Below are 21,617 nucleotides of genomic sequence, written 5' to 3'. Positions count from 1 at the left end.
TGGCACAAGAATCCTTCTGTTGGGGTTTGGAATAGATCTCGGTTTGCATTAGGGTGATTATTCAAAACGGAAACAAGGAAATGTGGTTTGGGTTATAATTGATGTCAGAAAAGCTTTGCCATTGTGCTAGAAATAGTTTGTGAAGGCTGTGTTGTGAACCTGCTTAAAAGAAACCAACCCAGACTTTCAGTGAGAAACTGGAAACAAAGTGTGGAGCCTTTTGTTGAAGTCCAACACTTTTCTCAACTGATCCATAAACTTGTTTGAGGCTGTTGTTTCAAACTACTGTCTATTTCGAATAAGTGCAAACACATCTTCACAAACTGGCGCTGCCATTTTATTGGGAAACTCTTGCTGTGTTTCTTGAATAGCCACAGGTGTGTGTTCTTTTGATTTGGTGAGGCAGCACACCTGCACTCCACGGAGAGCTTTTTTACCAAGTTGACAGCTACATACCAGCACTGTATTCCAATCCTAATGGCTTGTGAGAACATTTTATTTTCTCTTGCTGTCAAGGCAGAGTGAAAAGCAAATCCTTTCAGTTCTTAACTTAAGAGAGCCTCTCTCTGCTTCATATCATCTAAGAGTAAAAAAAATAACAAAAACTTTGAACTATCACTCCTTCACTTTGACTCACAAGGGAGCCAATTAACTCAACTAAGTGCGCCTGCATGCTGCCTGCAGCTGAGGTTCATCAGGCTCACTGGCAACAATGAAAGTTCTCTTTGTTAAGGATGTTACAGGTTTTGTTCTTTCCCCTGCTCAGTCGAACACACATTTCCAGAGGAGACTTGTAATTTCCCTCTAGTGTAATTCTTGAGGTGTACTTTTCTTTTACCTGCAGGCAAAGTGATAGACTTCTGGGAAGGGTAGGGTGGTGAGATGTCAGAGGCTGAGGCTATTTGCCCTGCACCCTGGACGTCAGTCAGCACCGTGTCATTTACCTGCAGAGAAAAGGGGGAGACATCACATCTTAAACACCCTCATTCCAAGCCTGTGTCTTTATGTACTATACTCAGAACTCTCTGTTATCTTCCTGTCTCTACACAGTTTCAGTTTATCTGTGGGGGAGCAAATTCATTACTTAGTGAAAACGTCCTCTGCTGCAACAAATAACTCCCAGCTTTCATCTAACCAACAGAAGAAATAAATTAGCAAATAAATAAATGCTAATTGCAGTTGATTCTTCAGACTCAAGTTGGAAGCACTTAGAGCTTACAAAAAAGTGGAACACACTCATACTTCAAAGAATTTGTCTTAAGAAACTCTTACCAGCATCCAGCACCTGGGGCTCCCAGCGTTTGTCCCACAGACTATGAATGTGTCATTTACTTTCTGAATGACGGTGATGAAATTATCACACTCCAGCTGTTAGAGAAAAGGAACACTGAGTGAAACAACAAGAAGAAGGACGAAGGCAGAAATGATACAGAGAAGGAAAAAAGCATGCAGACTGGTAGAAGGATTAAAGATTTAAAGAGAGGAAAAACAGGAGGGTATGCAAAAACTGATTAGAGAGAAAGAGGCAGCACAAAGGGAGAAAGAACACAAGAAAAACAACCAAGGGGCTGCAGAAAAACACACAGAGGAAGAGAGGAAGGTGGGATAGAGAAACAAAGCAGGAGCACAACACAAAACAGATTACAAGAGGAAAGGAGGATTGCTCAAAGAAAGAGAGATTAAAGGGGAAAACTGGAAGGCGTCCATGCTCTGAACAGTTTTGGCAGACAGCACACAGGAGGCTTAGACCTGCAGTACAGCACTGCAATACTCCATATGCATCACTTATTCATTAAGTACAGAAAACGGACCGCTATCCCCAAGATGTTACAGGATGGAGGATGGAAATGAATCCAGAGTATAACTTGAAGGAGTAAATTGTGGCTTTAGGTCATACACACATTGAATCAAGTTCACAAAAAGTGCTTTGAAAAGACAGCAATCAAATCCCAAATCCAGATAGGTCTCTGGAGACACTGTGGAGGTGCATAACTAAATTCACAAACCAGGGCCAGAGCTTGTGTAAGTGTGTGTAGGTGGGTGTGTAGGTGGTTGGATAGGCGGGTGTGTGGGCTGACTTTTTCTTTTTTACTGCATGTATGCAAGTTTCTGTTCTTGAGAGAAATAGTTTGGACAGCAGTTGTTTGTCCTCCAAGTTAAAATGTAGCACTAAAGTTAAAGTGAGTGAGTTTAAATGGCTAGAGTTAGGGTTACTGCTGTATTCTATCTGGTAGAATAACAGACACATTTTTGTTGTTGTAGAACATATTCACACCAGTCAAACCAATGTCTTCTTTAGTGGTTTCATATTTGACCTGGCAGAAGTTGGTATTAAGTATTTTAGATGTTACTGTTAGTCAATAATATCAGCCAAAGAACTCATGAAAATATCAGCAATGTATTGAGAAATACAGGAATTTCTTCCCTATTTAGAGATTCTGCACCATACAGTTTGTTTCCGATGCCAGCTTTCAGTGTTCGGGCTGGTAGTAGAGTAGCCGTTATGTATCTATGTGAGTTTAACTATTGTTGTGTCCTAATTCACTGAAAGCTGTTATCCTCACCATCGATAAAACCAATAATGACTCTCCATGTATAAAAATGACATATTTATATTTGTCTTTTCATAAATATAACCCATTCCTGCCTTAAAATAGCTTGCATGTAACTCTACACTGCTGCTTCTTCCAGAATGTGAAGATCTGTATCCTCCCATCCCTTCACTAATTGCTGCAGCTGGAGCACACCAGTTTATGACTCTGCTCAGACACTGTAAAACTGCTCTGCCCAACACGATGACAAGTTGCAATATTGCAGTGATTTAGCGCTATATGTTGGAACCGGAAGTGTCTTCAGAAGAAGAGCAATACAAAAAAAGGTCTCACCCTGCAAGTTGACACTATTGGTTCCTTAGGTTTGTTACATATGAGACCCCTGGCTGTGCGATTCATGTTTTCAAGCCATTGGTACACTTCAATTTTATACCCTAGATACCATCAATACTGCAGTGAAAACACAGTACACAAGCAGAAATGTGGCAAGCTCTGGCCCTGTGTTTCGGATTTAGTGCTGTACTTCCACATTGTCTTCAGAGACTTATCTGGATTTGTGATTTGATAGTTTTCTTAAATCACTTTCTTTTTTTGCGATAACAAACTGGATTCAATGTGTGCAGTGCACAAATGCTTAAATTCAAGACTAATCCATAAAACCCTAGATAAAAGCTAGATAAATAGATTTCATTTTTGGCAGGGAATAATGACTATGGATTTTATCCACAATCTATCATGCAGCACCATCAGTGCTGCAGTGGAAATGCTCAGCCATGGTTACATTTAGAAAACTAAACACTGATTTAAGGTCTGGAAAAGATTGTAACAGTTAAAAACCTGTCAAGAAAATATGTCCATGTGGTATGTTATATATACTAGAGGACATATCATGAGTGAAATAAACAGTCAACACCTTAATCTAAACTAGCGCCCTTGCACACATTTATTGTATTTCAGTTAAATTTGTAGGCTTGGGACCAACACACAAAATTTTTTTAAAAAATGATGCAAATCAAAGCACGAGGCTCCCGTAATCTAACTTAAAAATCTCTACTATCTAACACCCTGTTTTGGAGTCCCCAAGCCAGGATTACTCAGGCGAAGTGAGTATTTCTCTCAGAATTGAAACCTCCTCCAGAGCCACAGAACATTTTATACAACTGTCCATAGGCTGAGTGAAAAACCTTTGGGTACGTTAACTGATCTGCAAGTGTAAAATCAGTCATTTTGAGAAAATTGCTCAGATGCGGATCCCAAACTGGTGAGAGCTGATTGGGTCATTTCGCATGGATATGAGTTGAGTTAAAGGAAGATTTACTTATGTTCCAGATAAACAGTTTTTATCATTTGTGTACTTGCTTTCAGAGACAGCGTGTGCTCGAGATAAAGTTATGCTGAATTAGAAAGACTAAAAACATTCTGGACTTGTAGTGACAGTTAGACATCCAATCGGTCTGTTAAATTAGGTGCGCCACTTACTGTTAACCTCCAATCTCCACCTCTCTTCAGAGGTAATGTTTTCCACACACCCCGGGGCTGAATGTTTCTGAAAGATGTTGCCTCCTGTCCTTCATTCCCCTTCACAGGGTCATTGGTTTTCCTGCATCACTCAGGAATTTCTCATTTTCCACCATCTGTCACTGCCAGACTCTCTGGGAGCTTGAACTCTGCCTGTGCAGGAAAGACACTGCCCTCTTTGTTTTGCACTATCACACTTTTTTATTTTTATTTTTTTATAGTTACATACACACAACTGTGGTGGGTTTTACCTTTTAGATATGGGTGGCAGTACAGAAATGGTCGAATCCAAGGCTAAGCCATAAAACCCTCATTAGGTTCAGATACATTTTGGATTGCATTTTTCGTCAGAGAATAATGACTATAGTTTTTGTCCCCAATCTATCTTACTGTGAAAGCTCATTATGAAAGGATCATTTATTTTCCATAATGAACAAGAAGAATGAGCCCAGCCTGCTTCAAAGATCATATAGGAGCCTACAACGGCTTCTACCAGTTTTAATGTTCCTCTCTGGTCGTTGATTCAGCCCCTAAAATCTCATCTTTGTGTATCAAATTTAAATATTTAGTCTTTTTCTGATAAAAATAGTCCTTTCCTGCTTTAGAATGGCCTAGATGCAGCTCTACAATGTTGCTTCATCTAAAATGCGCAGATCTCTAGTCCCTACTCCTCTCTACATGCTGCAGCTATAAGGCTCACTAGCTACTACTCTGCGCTACACAATGGCAAGTTGTATATTACAGCAATTCCTCAATACACATTTGAACCAGAATCGATTCTTACAATTAATAACTGAACACAAAGTCCCGACCTCCAATTTGACACAGTTGGTTCCTTAAATTTGTTCAGTGATAAACCCCAGAAATCTGAGTCCATGTTTTTGGATTCAGACTTAATTTCAAAGTAGATATGCTCAGCTGACTGCTTATTTCACTCAAGACATATCCTTGAATGTATTAAAAAAATAGCATAGGAGAGGTTAAACTTTAAAAATTGCAAGTCTATCCTTGAATAGGACTAAAATGGTGCCTCATTCATTCCAGTGAAAGCTGCTCACAGAGTGCATTGACATAAAAATAATATATGTGTCTTCAAGTATGATCAAATGTCTGATTTCATGGCTCATATTATATAATTTGTTTATATTACATGGTATTAAAAGTGTAACCTTCCTTAACATCACCTAAGTAATGATGATACAACTTTATCACAACTGTAGCAAACATATATTGATGTAAACCAGTAAAAAATGATCTTGCTATGCCAAGATATTCGATTCTTCTGTCCAGATTTTCAAAGCAGCATATCAACCAGCACCATATCTTGCACTTTAGACCTCTGACTGTTTTAACACTCTGCTGAAACTTTATCTTCATGTTTTAACACTCATTTTGTCTTGAATACTGTGATAACATCCTACCATTTTCTCTGTCTCTCTGTGGATCGCATTAAATTATTCACTGCTCACTGAACTGTAATATGTTTGGATTTGTTGTTTTGAGGTAAAGCTGTCTCCTGTGTAATTTATCTCATCTGCATAAATTACCAGCCTCTATGTCTTTATATGTTTTTTTTCTGTTTATTTGAATTATTATTATCACGGTCTCTTACGTCCCCCAAAATTAGCATGAAGCTAATCTCAGTAATTGAATTAAAACTACACATGGCGGCACAAACCTCAGTGCGGATGATAATGATGACGATGGGGATGATGAACAGGGGGATGATAATGCACTGATGGTGGAAGAGCTGCAGAAGCGATGGAGGCTCTGACAGTGAGGATGAGTTTCTACCTCGAGAGGCGCCGCCTTTGCCTTGCAGGTGTCAATTGCAGTCTGATCGGATGCCACTGGGATCTGTGGGAGGAGGGACTGTTTAGTTTGTGCCAAATTGTTCCACCACTGCTCTGTTTCAGCACGAACACATGAACTTTGTGTGCAGTTCTTAAAACCCCATTCTCACAGTAACAGTCCACCTTGTTAGATAACACGCTGCTAGTTCACTGCATTCAAGAGTCTTTTTTTTCCATCGTTTGTCATTTACAGTTGTTATTGGAGCTCTGCTTTTACTCAGTCTGCCTTCGCATTTCTCTGAGTTTCTTCCACCAACTCCTAAAAGAATTGCCACAAACTTGTTGCTGTCAGTACACTAAAGTGGAGAGAGCAATAGAAAAAGTGATAAAGAGGCAGGATGAAAAAAGCCCTTTTGAGAAAGCTGTTGAGCGCTGTGCCCTTTGGGCAAACAAGCATTCATTTGCAAATGAAAAAATTGAGTTTTCTGACCCTTTAATAATAAATGTCCCCTTTTCCAGTTGTTGAATTCCAATAAAAAAAAAATATAAAAATCCTTTTATTCTGTGGGGCTGACGCTAAGAGCTGGTGTTTACTGTTGCTGCTTCTAAGAATTTAAAATAGCATTTTTTCTGCTACTATGCTTCACAGTGCAGCCTGTGCTAGAAATAGCTCATTCTGACAGAGAGCTACTTAAATTTGTCAGGACTGACAGTGCAGCTGGGGGCAGCAATGTCCGTAGATGTCAACACTGAAAGTGCATAAGACATCAATATTTTAAAGTGACACATGTTTTTTTAAATGTTTTCTAGTATGGTTAAGCATTGTACAAATGTTTTTTTTTTTATTTTCAAATCAACATGTAATTGACATTGGTCTTGGCTCCAGTCATTGGTCATCTGCACTCAGGCTCAGAGTCCAGCAGCAGGTTGCGTATCCTCATGCATCTACTTGCGAAAAAGTTGTGCAACAAGTGGGCAAAAACACACACAAAAAAATCTACATATATATTTTTTTGATATGGACAAATCAAAAATGAAAATCAGTGTGCAGTGCAGCATTTTTAGCATCTAAATTAGCTAATATTATCACCCAAAATCTGTTGCCAGGATGTTTTTTTTTAAATTTATTTTGAAAGCTTTTGACACAACCTTGCTAAAATGTTTCCGGACCTGGCACTGACTGTGTAAAATGTACTCACCATCCCAGCCTTGACTGCAGCAAGTGAAAATAGACTTTTCCTTTGGATTTGTGATTTATGAATGGAGAACCAAGGACTGCAGACAATGTTTTTGTTCTGCACTGTAGGGAAATTACTTGTCAGCATACTAAGTAGCAACATAGCTAGTGACTGATTGTGCCAAATACAGTCAATAAGGACTTGAGTTTGTGCTTCTATATGTTCCAAATGCGTAAGTGAAATAACACTCTTTAAAGTGAGTGACTGTATAGTCTGTATGTAAAAATATGGGTCAGGTCATAGGCGTTATATTAACGGGTTGGGACAAATCTGGATTTACCTTGGAGATAATTACAGGAAATGGGTCAGTTCCAGTACTGAGCTTTGCAGAACTGGACGTACGCAAGACTCTGCTCAGGGCTGCTATTTTAGAAAGTGGTCACTGCACTGGGCTCTGACACGGTTCAGTGTAAAATCTTGCAAAAACCCAAGGCATTGAATGTATTGGAGTATTTTAAATCATGACAATACAAAAAGGAAGTCTGCAAGGCTTAAATGGAAACCACAGCAACATGAGCACTCGGCAGTAACCACTATTCTGGAAGATTTTCTGTTTGTTAATAGAGAGAGCTTTTTAATATATTCAGACGTTGTAGATACACTCATAGAACCATGAAGCTGTCTGCCTGCTACCTAAGAATTTCCATTGAATAAATGTTTGCGAAAACGTTCAGACTAGAATCTGAATGTATTCCACTTTGCTGGTGTCAGTGTGTATGTTTGTGCATGTTAGCCTTGTTGGAACATGCACTGTTCCTTATCTAAACATCATGTTAGGAAAATGACTAATTTAGATGAATCAACAAATCAGTAAAATAGTAAATAGATTCTAATGTATAGAAAAATAGTCTTTAGCGATGGTGCGACTGTAGCCCAGACGCTGTGTAATCTGGAGCCTGTGTTGCCGTTATTAGTTCAGTAAATGATGTTGTCTCCCCTCTCAGGGAGAAGTGTAGCCTCATTAATGCATGCATGACCTGACTTCCACTGCCTTCACTGGGTCTCGGCTGCTATATTGGGTCAGCAGCAGGTCGGCCATCACGTCTGTGTGCCTTCTCTGGCTCAAAATGTTGTCCTCATGGTTAGATGGCAACTGTGGTTATTTTCATCTAGCTCATGGAAAACAGCAACGAGGGAAGATGTATTTTTTAAAATAAGTTGTTAATACTTCATTTATTTTCAATTCATATAATACACAAACAGTACTGTGCACAACAAAAGCAAGCTGGTTTAATATACTGAAAGTTCATTTATGTGTTTATTAGCATTTAACTAAAACCATTTGCAAAAACCTGCACCATGGGGCTATGGTCCAGTTTGTTAATTCAAGGCTTCATTCATTCATTTTGTAATATATAAACATTCTCTCCCTGTTTCCCCTTGTTTACAGTCTTAATGCTAAGCTAAGCTAACTGCTCCCTGGCTCCAGCTCCATAATTTACAAATGAGAAAGACTGTTATTGATCTTTTCATCTAATGCTTGATGAGAAAGAAAAGCCAATAAGCAAATTTCCCTGAAATGTTGAACAGCAGTTAAATATTTAACTTTTGCTGCAGAGTAGATTGGCAGGCCTGCCCTGACACAGTCCCACAGATTCACACCCAGAAGCTGCTAAGTAATCACAGCTCAATGTCTTGCCTAAGGGCACCTGTGCCTGTAATTTTGGGCCACAGAATTGTTTCTTGACTTGATTTAAAGATCCTGCACATCCACACAGGTGTTTTGAGCTGATTAGACCTTTGCTCACTTCAAAACTGGGCTGAGATGCTGTAAATCACAGAACTGAATGCATCAATGAGACCAAAACCTTTCACAAATACACTTCTAGAACATCAAAGGACGTGTTCAGACTGCAAGCAAAACTCAGAATTGTTTCTTTTTTTGTTTTTTTTTAAAGAACAATATGAACTGCACAAATCGCATGAAATTTGATTTCATTTGAGTTTTAATTTAGGTTTGGGTGACTTCTATATGTGGTCAGGAATTGGACACAAGGCTTATTTTTGCATTGTGATCTCATTCTTTACAGTCATAATAAAATTCATGCGACTTTTACATCACTCCAGATCAACATTCACACAATTCTGCACTGGCTGGGGTCACTTAATTAATACAAACATGTAAATGTTGACTTTGCTGACTACCATGTTTACTTCCATAGAACAATTTAGAGCATGGACAGTCCTATTCTTTTACACTTTTGGGTCAATTTTGGACTTCAAGAGTTCACACTGAAATCGAGGCAAACAACAGACAAACAAAGAAAATTATTTCTTAGAAATAAATCCAAATTGAGCACAACGGCTTGCATTGTAAGCATAATCCAAGTGCCTGCTACCTATTTCATCAGCCGTCCTAGATTTCTGTACAAACTGCATTTGCACACTTGGTTGCTAAAGTAGGTTTTGAAGTCAACTACCCTGCAGGTTTAGCAGTATTCAGCTGGTTGTCACTCTGGTCTTTTGTGATTACTCTTCAGAGTGGTTTCCCGTGAAAAAATCGTCTATCTGTGCCTAAGAGATTACATCCCATAAAACATCCTTCTGGATCATCTGGTTAAAAGTCAGCGAAATGAGCTAGAAGAAGACTTTACCTGAAAGTCTCGGACATCTCTGTCAGTGAACGTCAAAACGTACACCATTGCCCGGCCGCCCACGTAGATTGTGTCGCTCCCTTCCTGGTGGTACATGCTGATGTAGTTCTCAGGTTTGCTGAAGTGGAACCTGGAGGGCTCTAAGGATCAGAATAAAAAGGGATGAGCTGGCACATGAGAGCTTTGCTTGAGTACATTGTTGGTTTTATTGTTAAAATGTAGGTTTTTATTTACCCAATTAAAATATACCCTGTGGTGATGGAGTTCAAATAATTAAAATGCACTGAACTCAGTTAGATGAATTCTATAAACAAGAGGAAAAGCAACAGCAGCAAGAATTCCATGATGTGACATGACTCCTGCTACTGATAGACTACAAATACTAGTAAATAACAATGAAGAAGAAGAGGAAGGAAGGAAGAAAGCTGCTTCCGAATGATAGGAAAACGGTTTTTTTTTTTGTTTTTTTTTTAAAAAGGGAAACTGGTCCAAAAGTAGAGTTCAAATACAATAACACAAGGTCAAAGATTGAGCTTCAGAAAATTATTTAAAAAGATGATCCAGATTTAGCAGTCTAAGCTCTTCAGGCAGGTTGAATCAAAGTCTGGAGGCCTGCTGGCAAAGAGCCAAGCTTCTGATTTTTAATCTACATTTAATCTCCCGTCAGTATAGGAAACAGCTTCAGGAGTACTGTCTATAAACTGGTTTCATTTATCAAACCACTTGATCCACTATTACTGCCATGTATGCTTCTGCATTGAACAGAGAGCCTTTGCAAGACTCGGCCTGGGTGTTAGAGGAAAAGGGCATCTGGTGGGAGCGCAAATATCACTGAGATAATCATGCGGGCAAATCCTGTCACTGATTCTTCATTAAACTACACTTTGGACACCTCCAGAAGGCTCAAAAGTACATTTGAGCATCTCTGAATCACACATCCAATCAGACTCACACTTACCTACACTGCAACTGTGCCTGTGTTTAGAAATAGCTTTAAACCATAGCTTGTCTTTGAAAGATGTGTCTACATGCAGAAAATGTACAAAAAACCTTGAAGAGGCCTTTAAAACAGCCATGTTGGATAATGAGTGCTTTATTGTACACTTAGTCTTTGCTCTAGAAGGAGATGTCTCCATTTATTTTGCCAAGAGATTTCAGAAAACTCCAGTCCGAAAGCTTGATATCAAAACAACAACCTGTTAAGGCTTCTCAGAGAGGAGATTTCCTTCTCATCCCTGAAAAAATAAAATAGAAAACCAACGTCTGACAGCAGAAACCAGGATGAAGTGGTGAGTCGTGGTGATACAGGTTGCTAGCCAACCAACTAAGTTTCTATGGAAACAGCGGCCTCTCTTATTGGTGGGAATCTAATTGTGCGGAGCCTCACAAGGAAGTGACAAATGCGCAGGGAAGTCTGGTATGGCTGATGGCCTGGGTAAGAACATATACATTAATTTCGCTTTCTGACAGTCTTAAGGGGAACATTATGTTGCTGCCAAAGCACACCAGCAGATTTGTATTAATATTTGCTTTGGCAGAGCAGTCTCCTGAGTATGTGTCTGTTGATTCAGCCTGGTTTCAACAACAGAGAGGAGGTTAATCTTTTGTTACACAGACTTACATCATGCTCGAAGAAAATCTGAAATAAACTTGGCTGGCATTCATACACCATTTAGCAGAAACTATCTCACCACTTAAACCCGTAAAAAAAAAAAAAAAAAAAGTTTGAGTTTGGTTAATCTGAGTAGTAAAAGCCACTGAAAGCATGACTTGACAAACAGTTTGGTGGTTTTACTGGACATTAACCCATGGGTGTATTTTCTCTACTAAAAATCCACACATGGCAGAAATGACTACATAGGATCAGGTTAAGACTGAAGATGAGGTCCAACATTTTTGACAACTTGTCCCAACTTTCTAGATGAACATGCGTGTGACACAATATACATTATTTCACAGTGGGAGAAATGCTCCATCAAAAGGAACATATCTGGATATGGATGTATATAAAGCAAGTTTTACATAAAGATGTCTTTACAATTTAAGGATAGACCGATTATTGGCGTGTCAGATTGCTGATAAATTAAACATGCTACTTCAGGTCTGATGCAGCCATGTCTCTCAAGCAGAGACTGCAAAATCTGAGCAAGAAACACAAGCTGTTGCCACAAACCAGAAAATTAGCTTCTCTCACAGTGGCTAAGGCTATGCAAACCGCTAGTGACTAAGTTAGAAGGCAGCCACAAATCACCCTGCAACAGCATCTGCAAAACAATACTTACTAATGCTTTGAGATTAGTGGGCAATAAAGGTGACAGAGCAGTGAAAGATTTAGAATGACCTAATTTAACATCCTATTTCTGTTTTACATATTCAATTATAGTCACCCTTATTAATGAAGAAGCCTAGTTGTGAATGACAGGTTCTCTGCTATCACAAAACAAAACAAGCCCCCCCCCCCAAAAAAATCCACATCTGTCTGTCCCTAATGCTAATGTTTTCAGCAGGACATGCAATCAAAAAATTGAGGTACAAACACAATACGCTTTGATAAATAACACTTTGTTTACAAGGTAACTGTACAAGGCATTTTTACTACTTAAGCTAAGCTTCTCCCCAACTAACCTTGACTGTGTGATCTGCTAATTTGCATATTTTAGAAAAGCTGAGACACACAACAGGAACCGAATTTACACTCATTTTACCATTTTTTCTGTCTAACCACAGTTTCTAAAGGGTCACACAAATACATCTGATATGTCACATTGTATGTGAACTCTGATCCCCTAAATGTTCTCTGTTTCACTCCTTTTGTGCAAGTATCTGTGTTTCATTTCTTGTTTTTCTCTTTAGGCATTTAATCATTGCTACTCGGGCAAAAAACCTTGAATTTTTAAAAGGTCAGCTTTTAAAGAACTCTGATAAACAGCCTTATTTTTTGTTTTTTAGCTTGTTCTTGAAAAACAAGGCTTCATTAGAATCAACGATCTGAGAGTTTCTTGCCCCTGAGAGGAGTGTGTAATCATTGAAGTGAAATTAGTGCTCCACTTTGAAAGAAACAAATTCCTAATTGCACTAAGAAATGTGCAAATTAAAGAAGAGTATAGCACAGATGTTATGTCTGTGAATAGTCTCCACTTGAAAAGCATTCTGAATATTGAGAAGAAAAGCAATGGAGGCAAAGCAGAATGAAGCTTTTGAGGCTTTCCAGGAGATTATATGGCAGCTGTTACATTTTACTTACATAGAATCTTTCACTGCAAACTTTTTTTTTTTTTTTGTAGATGGACCTCAAGGTCTTCCATTATGAAAATGACAAGAAAATCTATGAGGCTTTTGGTTCGATACCATCTTTGTATTGACATGTTCAGGCGTCCAACTGAGACAGAAGGTCAACACGAATGATCGCAGAGCTTCAGTAAAATGTATTATTTTGGATGCAGCTGTAAGTGTCAAATTGAGCAGAGCTGCTGTTTCTCTTTCAGACATTCATTCAACCTCAGTATGTTTCATTGAAATTGCCTCCATGTCTTTTCTCTTTCTCGCTCTTTTGTTTTTCTGCTCCTTTGCCTATATCTGCCTTTTGACGTCGTTCTCAAACAGGCAAATTCCAAAGAAGGTGTGCAATCATAAGGCTGTCACACCATTCACAACCTAATCCAAATACGAATGCAGTCCTTTAAACAAACAAGAAGAAGCACAGTTTTTCCTGCTATTTCCATTCCTCAACAAATACACATTTGCATATGAGCGAATATGACTATTAGTGGTTGTGCTATTATTGTTATTAAAGCTGCACTGATCAATAGTTGGCATAAATAAATAGCTCAAATTGCATAACATAGAGAGATGTCTCACCTCACCTCAGCTGTGTAGCTTTTTAGCATATTTCAACAAGCTGTTGTGGGTTCATGGCCTCTATGGAATTTATCTCACATTGCCGTCTGCACTCCAGCACCCAAATGGAGCCATTTTCTGAGAAAAAAGCCCGAAAAGCCAACTTAACTGTACCTGCCAAGCACCAAAAAGCACACAAAAGTGAGCAGCTAGCTGGTCAACATAATGGAGCATTTAGCCGCTCAAGAGTCACTCACCCTTCTAAAGAGTTGGCAACCAAATTGGGGCAAAAAGTAGAGTGAATACTGAACTTGTATTCATCAGGTGGACAGAGATGCTATTACAAATGAATAATAATGTTCATCCGCAACTGCTGGATGTGTAAATAGTGACACATCAGGTGTATCAAAAAATTTGAAGGCACAGTTGTGGAAATTTACCCAAACTGGCCACAAATTGTGAATTATGCTGCTTTACTATGAATTGTTTGTCATTTGACAGTCTCTTTCAATACACACACAGAGCACTTTCATTTTTAGTAACTACACCTGAACACGTGACTCTAAAATCTACCTTAATTGAGTGTATAATGATCAGTATCATTTTTTTTTTGAGGTTGTTTAACAGAAGTGTTCAATTTCATGGTCATTTAGGAGGTTATGGTGCTGTTGCATTACATTGTATGTATAATTCTAAATGTCAGCCCAATTTATATGTCTGCAGGTGAACGCTATAAAACAAACATGGAAACATCTAATCTTTATTAATGTATATTATCCTAACCTAGTCTCACTAGTTGTTTCTACATCCTTTCAGACCTTGTCAAACCTCTATGCCAAATGAATGCAATCCAATTTACTCCCATTCTCTTCAGCAATGACAGCAGGTCTCTTCCTACTCCTCGAAGCAAACCTAATTTTAACCTAAATCCTAAGACCCGGTTGTAGCCTTCAAACAATTCCTTGAAGGCACGAGGAGCTGCCAAACGTCCTCATTTGGCTCGCAGTTTTTTGGGTTTTTTTTTTTTTTTTGGCCAAATGGGGACATTTTTAGCGTTCCAGTCCCTCGGAGCTGTCCGAGGTGCTGAAGCTGTTCCTCTGATGGATCCCCTCGGACAGTCTCCAACCTGTACTTCCTTCTTTGTGTCTGTGTGTGTGTCTGTGTTCTAACGACAGGCACCAATGGATAACCCTGGAATTGCATAACAACGAGTTTGATTGATATGACATCCACGTCCGGGGCCGTCATTTTGCGCGTTTTGTACTGTTCCCATCGGTGGGGAGGGAAGGGATACAGATACAGATAACTTGGAACACAGCCCACCATCTCTATTGATTGCTGAATACATTAGAGGACTGTGTGAGGTGTAAAAAGACGTGAGTGGAATAGATAGTAGCAGTCGGCTTGGAATTTTCCATTCATCGCTCTCCCCTCCTTTTTCTCTGCCCCCCTCTCTCCCATTTCTTCTCTAGGGCTTTTTATTGGTATATCTGCACATGTAAATACATATTTACGACGGGTGTTACAGTAAAGCAGCCCTCTCTCCTCCTCTGAGCCTTTGCTGCAGTGTGAAGCAGCTGCTATTGTCCCGCATTGCAGCTCCGCAAGGACGCGGGAGGCTACAGCGGCTGTGTCAACCTCCAAAAAGTCATATTTCACAGTAACGACGGCTTTTCGATGAGCGTTTAAAGGGTACGGGCCTGGCTGTGTGCGTAAAAAAAGCGCCATGTTCATCCTCCTCAGGGCAGAGGAGAGGTTGCTTTTAAGCGCGTTTTTTTTTTTTTTTTTTTTAAATCCTCTCGGTGCGCCTTGAAGATGGGAAGATCTGGAGGGACGGTCACTAATTAGAGTTGGTGTGACCTAGAGACGAACCCAGTGGGGGCTTGGAGTGAGCTGAGATAAAAAAGAACCGAACGCAAAAGTTGTCGTTTAAAAAAAGACCAACAGAAAAGCCACAAGTTGCACAAATTAAGCCAATTTAGCCAGATTGGACACTGCCAGTCCGGCGCACAAGCAGAAACGGGGGATTAATAGAAACACGTGAAGAAATCAGCAAAGAAAACATTAAATCAGTGCATTTTTTAGTGTTAACACTGAGAGTATGTTGCAGAATTCGTTTTCCTCCAGCTGCTTATCCTGTTCCAGCCCGTGAACATGTGTGCGGGGCCCGAATGGTGGAGCGCGTAATTTACTACTCGGTCAGCGGGGGGAGGGCGGTGTTTTAGAGAGATGAATCCAGAGGCAGACCCGTCATTTCAGGCTTTATATCTACTATTCGTGCAGCTTTTTTCCCCCTCCTGCATCTAACGACAACGATTTATAAGAAGAAGTGGACAAAAAAATGGATGCCTCACCCTTTGATTGAACTCATTCATTCACTCATCCGTCCATCTCTTCAAATATTCACCCCTTCATTCATCCACTGCCACACATAACACGCAAACATGATCACGACAAAAACACCTTGAACGACACGGATAACTGGCCGGATGACTCTAAATGCGTAAAAATAAGATAATGTAGGGAGAATACAGCAGCTGCCTACCGTGCACCATAAATTTCAGCCGAGGTGACTTTCCGGCGATGATCGTGGCAAAAAGCGACAGCAGGATGAAAGAATTCATCTTTTCTCGTGATGAAAATGAATTTTAAACCGTGCAAAGCGCTTCCCCCCAAATCCTTCTTCTTCTTCTTCTTCGTCCTCCTTGCAGCCGCCTTGTATGTTCCCTCCCCGATCTGCTGCTGCGTCCCAGAGCTGTGCCAACGACTGCTGCTCCTGGTCCTCTCTTGTCCGTCTGCTCCGCCGGCAGTTCAGTTTGGTAAAGTCGGGGTATCAGGCTCCACCTCGGAAACAAAAGGCAGAAAATGAAGGGGGGAGTGTAGCCTTTTCCGACAGGCGCGCAGGGATGAAATGTGGGACTGCAAAAGAATGACTAGAAGCACACTGGTTTGTAGTTTAGTGTAGTATTACACGTCATACCTGTTGCTGGTTTTTAAAAATGTTTTTGCACCATTAAAAAAAAGCACACACACATCTTTATTTTTTAAAATTCATCTCTTCCAGATCCTACCTTTTATGAGTGTCCTTATACATAATCTGTCAAATGCATTTTGTAATTTCTCTGACATTTAAGTCTACAGGCCATTTTTCTCATGGCCATGTTATGTTTGCACACAAGCCCTCACACCAGCATCCAATAATGATATTGCCTCAGCAAACTGCCTCCACTGTAATGTCTAATCAATGTGTCAATAGTTCCTCAGTGTCTGAATAGGAATGAATCAGCAGTTTGACTCTGCTGTGCTTGCATTTGTGAAGTTAATTGACTTCAAATTTGAATAACTGCGCCGCTATAAATGCCGAAAGCCTGCTCAGCCACACAGATGTGTCATTTTTCACGAAATTGCTCCCCGTAGGCGCCATCCAAAGCATCATCTGGGCTTCTGTGAGTCATTTCTATGAGCAGTGAGCTCCTTGCAGGGGGGGAAATCAGCAGGAGACTGTACTGATGAACACAGAAGAGGCATTCCTGTCTTTTTCTCCATTTAAAATGTGCTGTATAAAGACACACAGGTGGATCTTTGGAAGATCCATTAGAAGCCTGTAAAGCCCCAGTCACTATAGGGGCCAATTTCTCCTTTTTAAACTTCTTTCAAAAGCCTTAAATGTCTCTCAGTGTTGCCCCCTTAAATCAAGACCTTTGAGCTCAGCCAGAGCTGTATGACTCCTGACTGACTAAACTCCACAGGCATTCAGGGTTAGCTGTTAACATCAACACAAGTATAAAAGATGTAAAAAGAGATTCTGTTTCCTTTTTATGTAGTGCTTTATTGAATGATTAGCAACCAGATAAATGTTACAATGATAGATGAACACATATATGTTTATGATTAGTTTCATTGCTGAATCTAGAGATAGATTGTACAGTGTCTGCTCAATTGCATAGTACTGCCATGCTATCTGTAGTTTTTAATGCTTTTTGAAAAATATATTATTCTTGTAATTTTAACCCTAATTTGACAGAATGATTTTTGATTTATACAAACTGCTCTAAGACTTAATAAAGTGCCCAATATGTCTGGATTGTAGTTAAATAACTGGTATTTTTAGCTGATCCTATTGATTTCTCTGCTTGCTCTGCCTACTTGGTGAACAGCAGTCCAGCATTATTTAACTCGTGATGAAGCCTTTATGAGTCTGTTTCACAAATGACTTCACTCAACAGTGATGTTGTTGTTGTTTTTTTCAGTGCAATGTTTGCGTGTCAAATTTTAACCACTAGATGGCAGCAAAAGTAGCGTTTTCAGTCCCAAGTTCCACTACTCCATTTTAATGATTTTGCCTCCAGAATAATTGCAACGAGGATGTTCTGTCTATTTCAGCAGCTCACCGCACTGATTAGCTGTCACTGATAAATGATTCATTGGTGACACCCTTTGGTGAGCCTCCGCCTTTTTTTGGTGACTTGCTTGAGTAACCTGCAACAATGATCAATATTCTTTCTTCTCTTTTTTTGTCTTCTACAACTGAGAAGGAAAAAAAATCTGGCAACTGGGCTGTGTGGATATTACATAATATTTCAAATCAACAAAAAGGATACCAGTGCAAGAAACAATATGCTCATTTATATAACAGTATATTTTTAAGGACTTTAAAAAAAAAGAACACGACTGGAAAATATTGTGCTTTAATGTAATGGAACTAAAAATAAAAGAGCAATGCATATGGAATTGGAATGAATTCAAATCAGTGAATGGACTCTGTGTGTTAGTGCACATGCACGAACAACCAGAGAAAGACTATGTCTACTTTGTAATTAATTTTTAGTCTTTCCTCTTTATCCAAAGTGACTCACACTAAAGCCATTAGACAATCATTACCGACTGCTGTTTGATTACCAAACACTTAAAGATAATTGAGGCAAATTGGTATATGCTTGTTAAATGTAATAGATCTATTTAATTTGTGGTTCACAGCATAGACTGCAGGATAGCACAGGAGATATGGAAAGATTTTATGCTAAATTCTGATTATGAACACTTATTGTTGCAAATGTGCTTTTAGTTTAATTGTCTCAGTATCACAGTGAAGAGGGAATGTGGTGTAGAATTTAATATTCCAAACACAGACACTGATTATTTCATTAAGCAGAAATCCTGCAGTACCTTAAGAACAGCAAAATAATGGTATAGGAACTTCCATCAGTCCAGTGTTTTGCTCCATAGTGAAATATGTGGAAAGTCATTACCATGAAGTGTGATACAAATCTTGATACTGTCAGGAGGATTAGGCCTAAAATCTCCCGTGATTCCCTGACTTGACATTTTCCTCTATAATGCCGTCAAAATTTGCACTGGCACTGCAGGGAGCTCAGGGCAAAACCTGGAAACGGCACGAAATGAATTGTCTTCCCCAACCATGAAAGAGCAGTTGACAAACAGAGACAGGAATAGTGGCTAAGCTGTCAGCAGGTTTCTTTTCTTAGTCAGTATATGAAGACATAAACTTCCAAGTGGCAGGTCCAAAACAATCACCAGAAATAAACTGCAAGTCTATTTAACTAAATAAGCAAAGCACAGCTAAAGAAATGGAAACAAAATACTGCCTATCCCTAAACTCCAGACAGTATCCAAGTAATTAATCCACATAACAGAACAATGGCCTTATATTAAATCAGAATCTACATTTAAATTAGTCTTTAGCCCTGTCACCTGGAAATTATGATTATATGCAACAGCAAATCATATTTAAGGGACACAACGCTGACTGGCTTACATTTTCTTTTAAAATTAGTTTCCAGTCATTCATTAATCCACAAAAAATTCATCTCTGTGTATCAAAGTTACATATTCAAAAGCTTCCTTTCCATGAAAAATAATCCTTTACTGCTGCAGAGTGGCTAAGATGAAACTCTACACCATTGCTTCCTCTCGAATGTGCAGATTTTTTTGTAACTTTCATTGGTGCACTGCAGTATTAAGGTAGCGCTGACTGCTTTTTCGCTCATAACGTGTCATCCAGGATACAAGAAACAACATATGGACATGTTAACCAGGATAAAACTGAGATTTTCATCAGAGGGGGAATTTAACCTAAAGAGGGAATGTCGATGCACATCTTACAAGTTGCATAAATGTTAATACTGAGCATGCCATTATTTTATGTATTTAACTTATCAGCCAAAATATCAGATCATGCTGTACAATATCTGCTTCTTTTGTTATGTTATGGTCAGTTAAGGTGAAGTTAGATAAGAAAGATTGTGGTGTGCTTTCAAAAGAGAAAGAAAAAGTGCTTAATTCATTTTAAGAAATGTTTCTTTAGACCATAATCCAGGCAGCAGTTACATTTGATTGTAATTGTCAGATATTATGCATGTAATTTCTAAGAACTGTGGGGTATGAGCCACAGTTCTATGATTAAATTTCCTAAAATTGCAGAGAATCCTTTTTCATCCTACCTGTATTCATCCATCTGATAACAGTAACAGTACAGCGTTTCTTCTGGCAGCCTAGCGTCACATTGTTTCTGCTTCTTCTTCCCTCTGACATTTTCCAGTGTTTTCCAGTGTGTAATCAACATAATGACCTCAAAGTGCCTGATCACATTAGAAATTCAGATTTCTTGTTCAAACAGGAATGCCTGCTGTCTGTCTCTGGGATTTTCTGACTTAACATGTAGAGTCATGCTCAGTTTTGTCTCAGTAATCCAGACAGATAAATCTTCACTCTTCTCTCATCTTTTCAAGGACCTCTCATCTCTATACTGAAGGGCTGCAGAGACCACTTTTGTCCAGACTAGGACATTTCAAACTGAGTCAAAACCAGACAAAACTATGTTTGAGACAGTCAAGGCCAGCAGGCAGATCTAACGGAGAAAAAAAAATATAAACCTAAACAGCAAATCTGTTCCAAAGAAAAGAAACAAAATTACTAAATAGACACACTTTATATTTGGTGTTATAATCTGTAGGCATGTGAATATTCAGGTTTGCCACTCTTGCTGTTAGTTGCTTGTAATTTAGGTGATGTAATCATTTAAAACATATTCACTTCAGATAACACTGTCAACCAATGCCTGTGCATGTAAAGTGTGTCTTATTTTGTAAAGAAATGCTCCCATGTTCACCGCAAAACAGAATAGCAGCCTGAAATTGACCTAACAGCAGATGTGAAGAGACCATAATGTTTTCGATGGTGTGTGCATGCCAGTCATTGGGTGGGGGAGTGGCTTATAAACACCACTTTAATCTGCCCCTTTGGCTTTCTGTCCAATGGGAGCAAATACTTGTATTAAAATAGATAATATGACAGGCCAAGCTGGGAGGGAGGATAGCACCCGCCAGACAGACCTATATAACAGATTGAGACATGCAGAGGTAATCCAAAAGGGTTTTAAATCTCTACTCATACACGTGATTATCATTTTTTTTCTCTTTTTTTTCTGGGTTATTCTGGGCAACTGCATGAGACGGACGAAATTATGTACTGTCCAGTGATTTCAGTCAGAGCGCTGCAAGTCTCTAAACTGTGCTAAAGCGAAATCTGTGTAATTCATTGGTTAACGTTTATCACTCTCAAGTGCGATATTCTTTTTTAAATGGCGAGTCAGCATTGAAGGATAGTGAGCAAAGGAGTGAGAAAATGCCAGTAAATGTCTAAACAGATTCATTGTGTCTCAGTAGAGGTATACGGCACTGAGAGGAAACAGACAGCCACAGAGGTATTCTTCTGCACAAATAATCCTTCGTCTTAACAGAGAAAAAAGGAAGACAAATGCACATTTGTGTGGCTAACTGCCAGCTGTAGCTTTGTTGTCTCATAAAGGGGCAACAAGGCCACTTTTTGTCTCAAATTGAAACACACAGTCTTCCCAATGGACTCACAGCACAGAGATTAAGCGCTTTGCTTATGCAAGAAAGTGCATCGTTCTCTTGCCAATTTTCCAACAATAGAGTCATTTCCGATGAAGATCCACGGAGAGATTGGTTTTAAGATGATTAAATTTGATTCTCTTTTTTTCGAATTTGATAACATTCCAAGATATTTCACAGAAAACAATTTGAGGCATTGCATACACACAAG

The 21,617-nt window shown here is 39.2% G+C and overlaps 1 protein-coding gene across 1 annotated transcript in view; it reads right to left on the bottom strand.

Annotated features, from left to right (window-relative positions):
• si:ch211-113g11.6 (uncharacterized protein LOC559008 homolog) overlaps positions 1–16,448 on the bottom strand; it is a 45,059-nt gene extending 28,611 nt beyond the window's left edge. Inside the window, exons 1-5 of the mRNA XM_023274911.3 lie at positions 16,078–16,448; positions 9,696–9,835; positions 5,865–5,927; positions 1,273–1,368; positions 839–944 (exon numbers count right to left, since the gene is read on the bottom strand). Of these exons, the coding sequence (XP_023130679.1) occupies positions 839–944; positions 1,273–1,368; positions 5,865–5,927; positions 9,696–9,835; positions 16,078–16,156 (484 nt within the window). The 5' untranslated portion in view covers positions 16,157–16,448. The remainder of the gene's footprint in view (positions 1–838; positions 945–1,272; positions 1,369–5,864; positions 5,928–9,695; positions 9,836–16,077) is intronic.
• Positions 16,449–21,617: the final 5,169 nt, after the last annotated feature.

Source organism: Amphiprion ocellaris, chromosome 9 (genome assembly GCF_022539595.1).
Source record: "Amphiprion ocellaris isolate individual 3 ecotype Okinawa chromosome 9, ASM2253959v1, whole genome shotgun sequence".
Lineage (NCBI taxonomy): Eukaryota > Metazoa > Chordata > Actinopteri > Pomacentridae > Amphiprion > Amphiprion ocellaris.
Note: the sequence above shows the minus strand (reverse complement) of the source record. Positions and strands in the feature narration are given on the sequence as shown.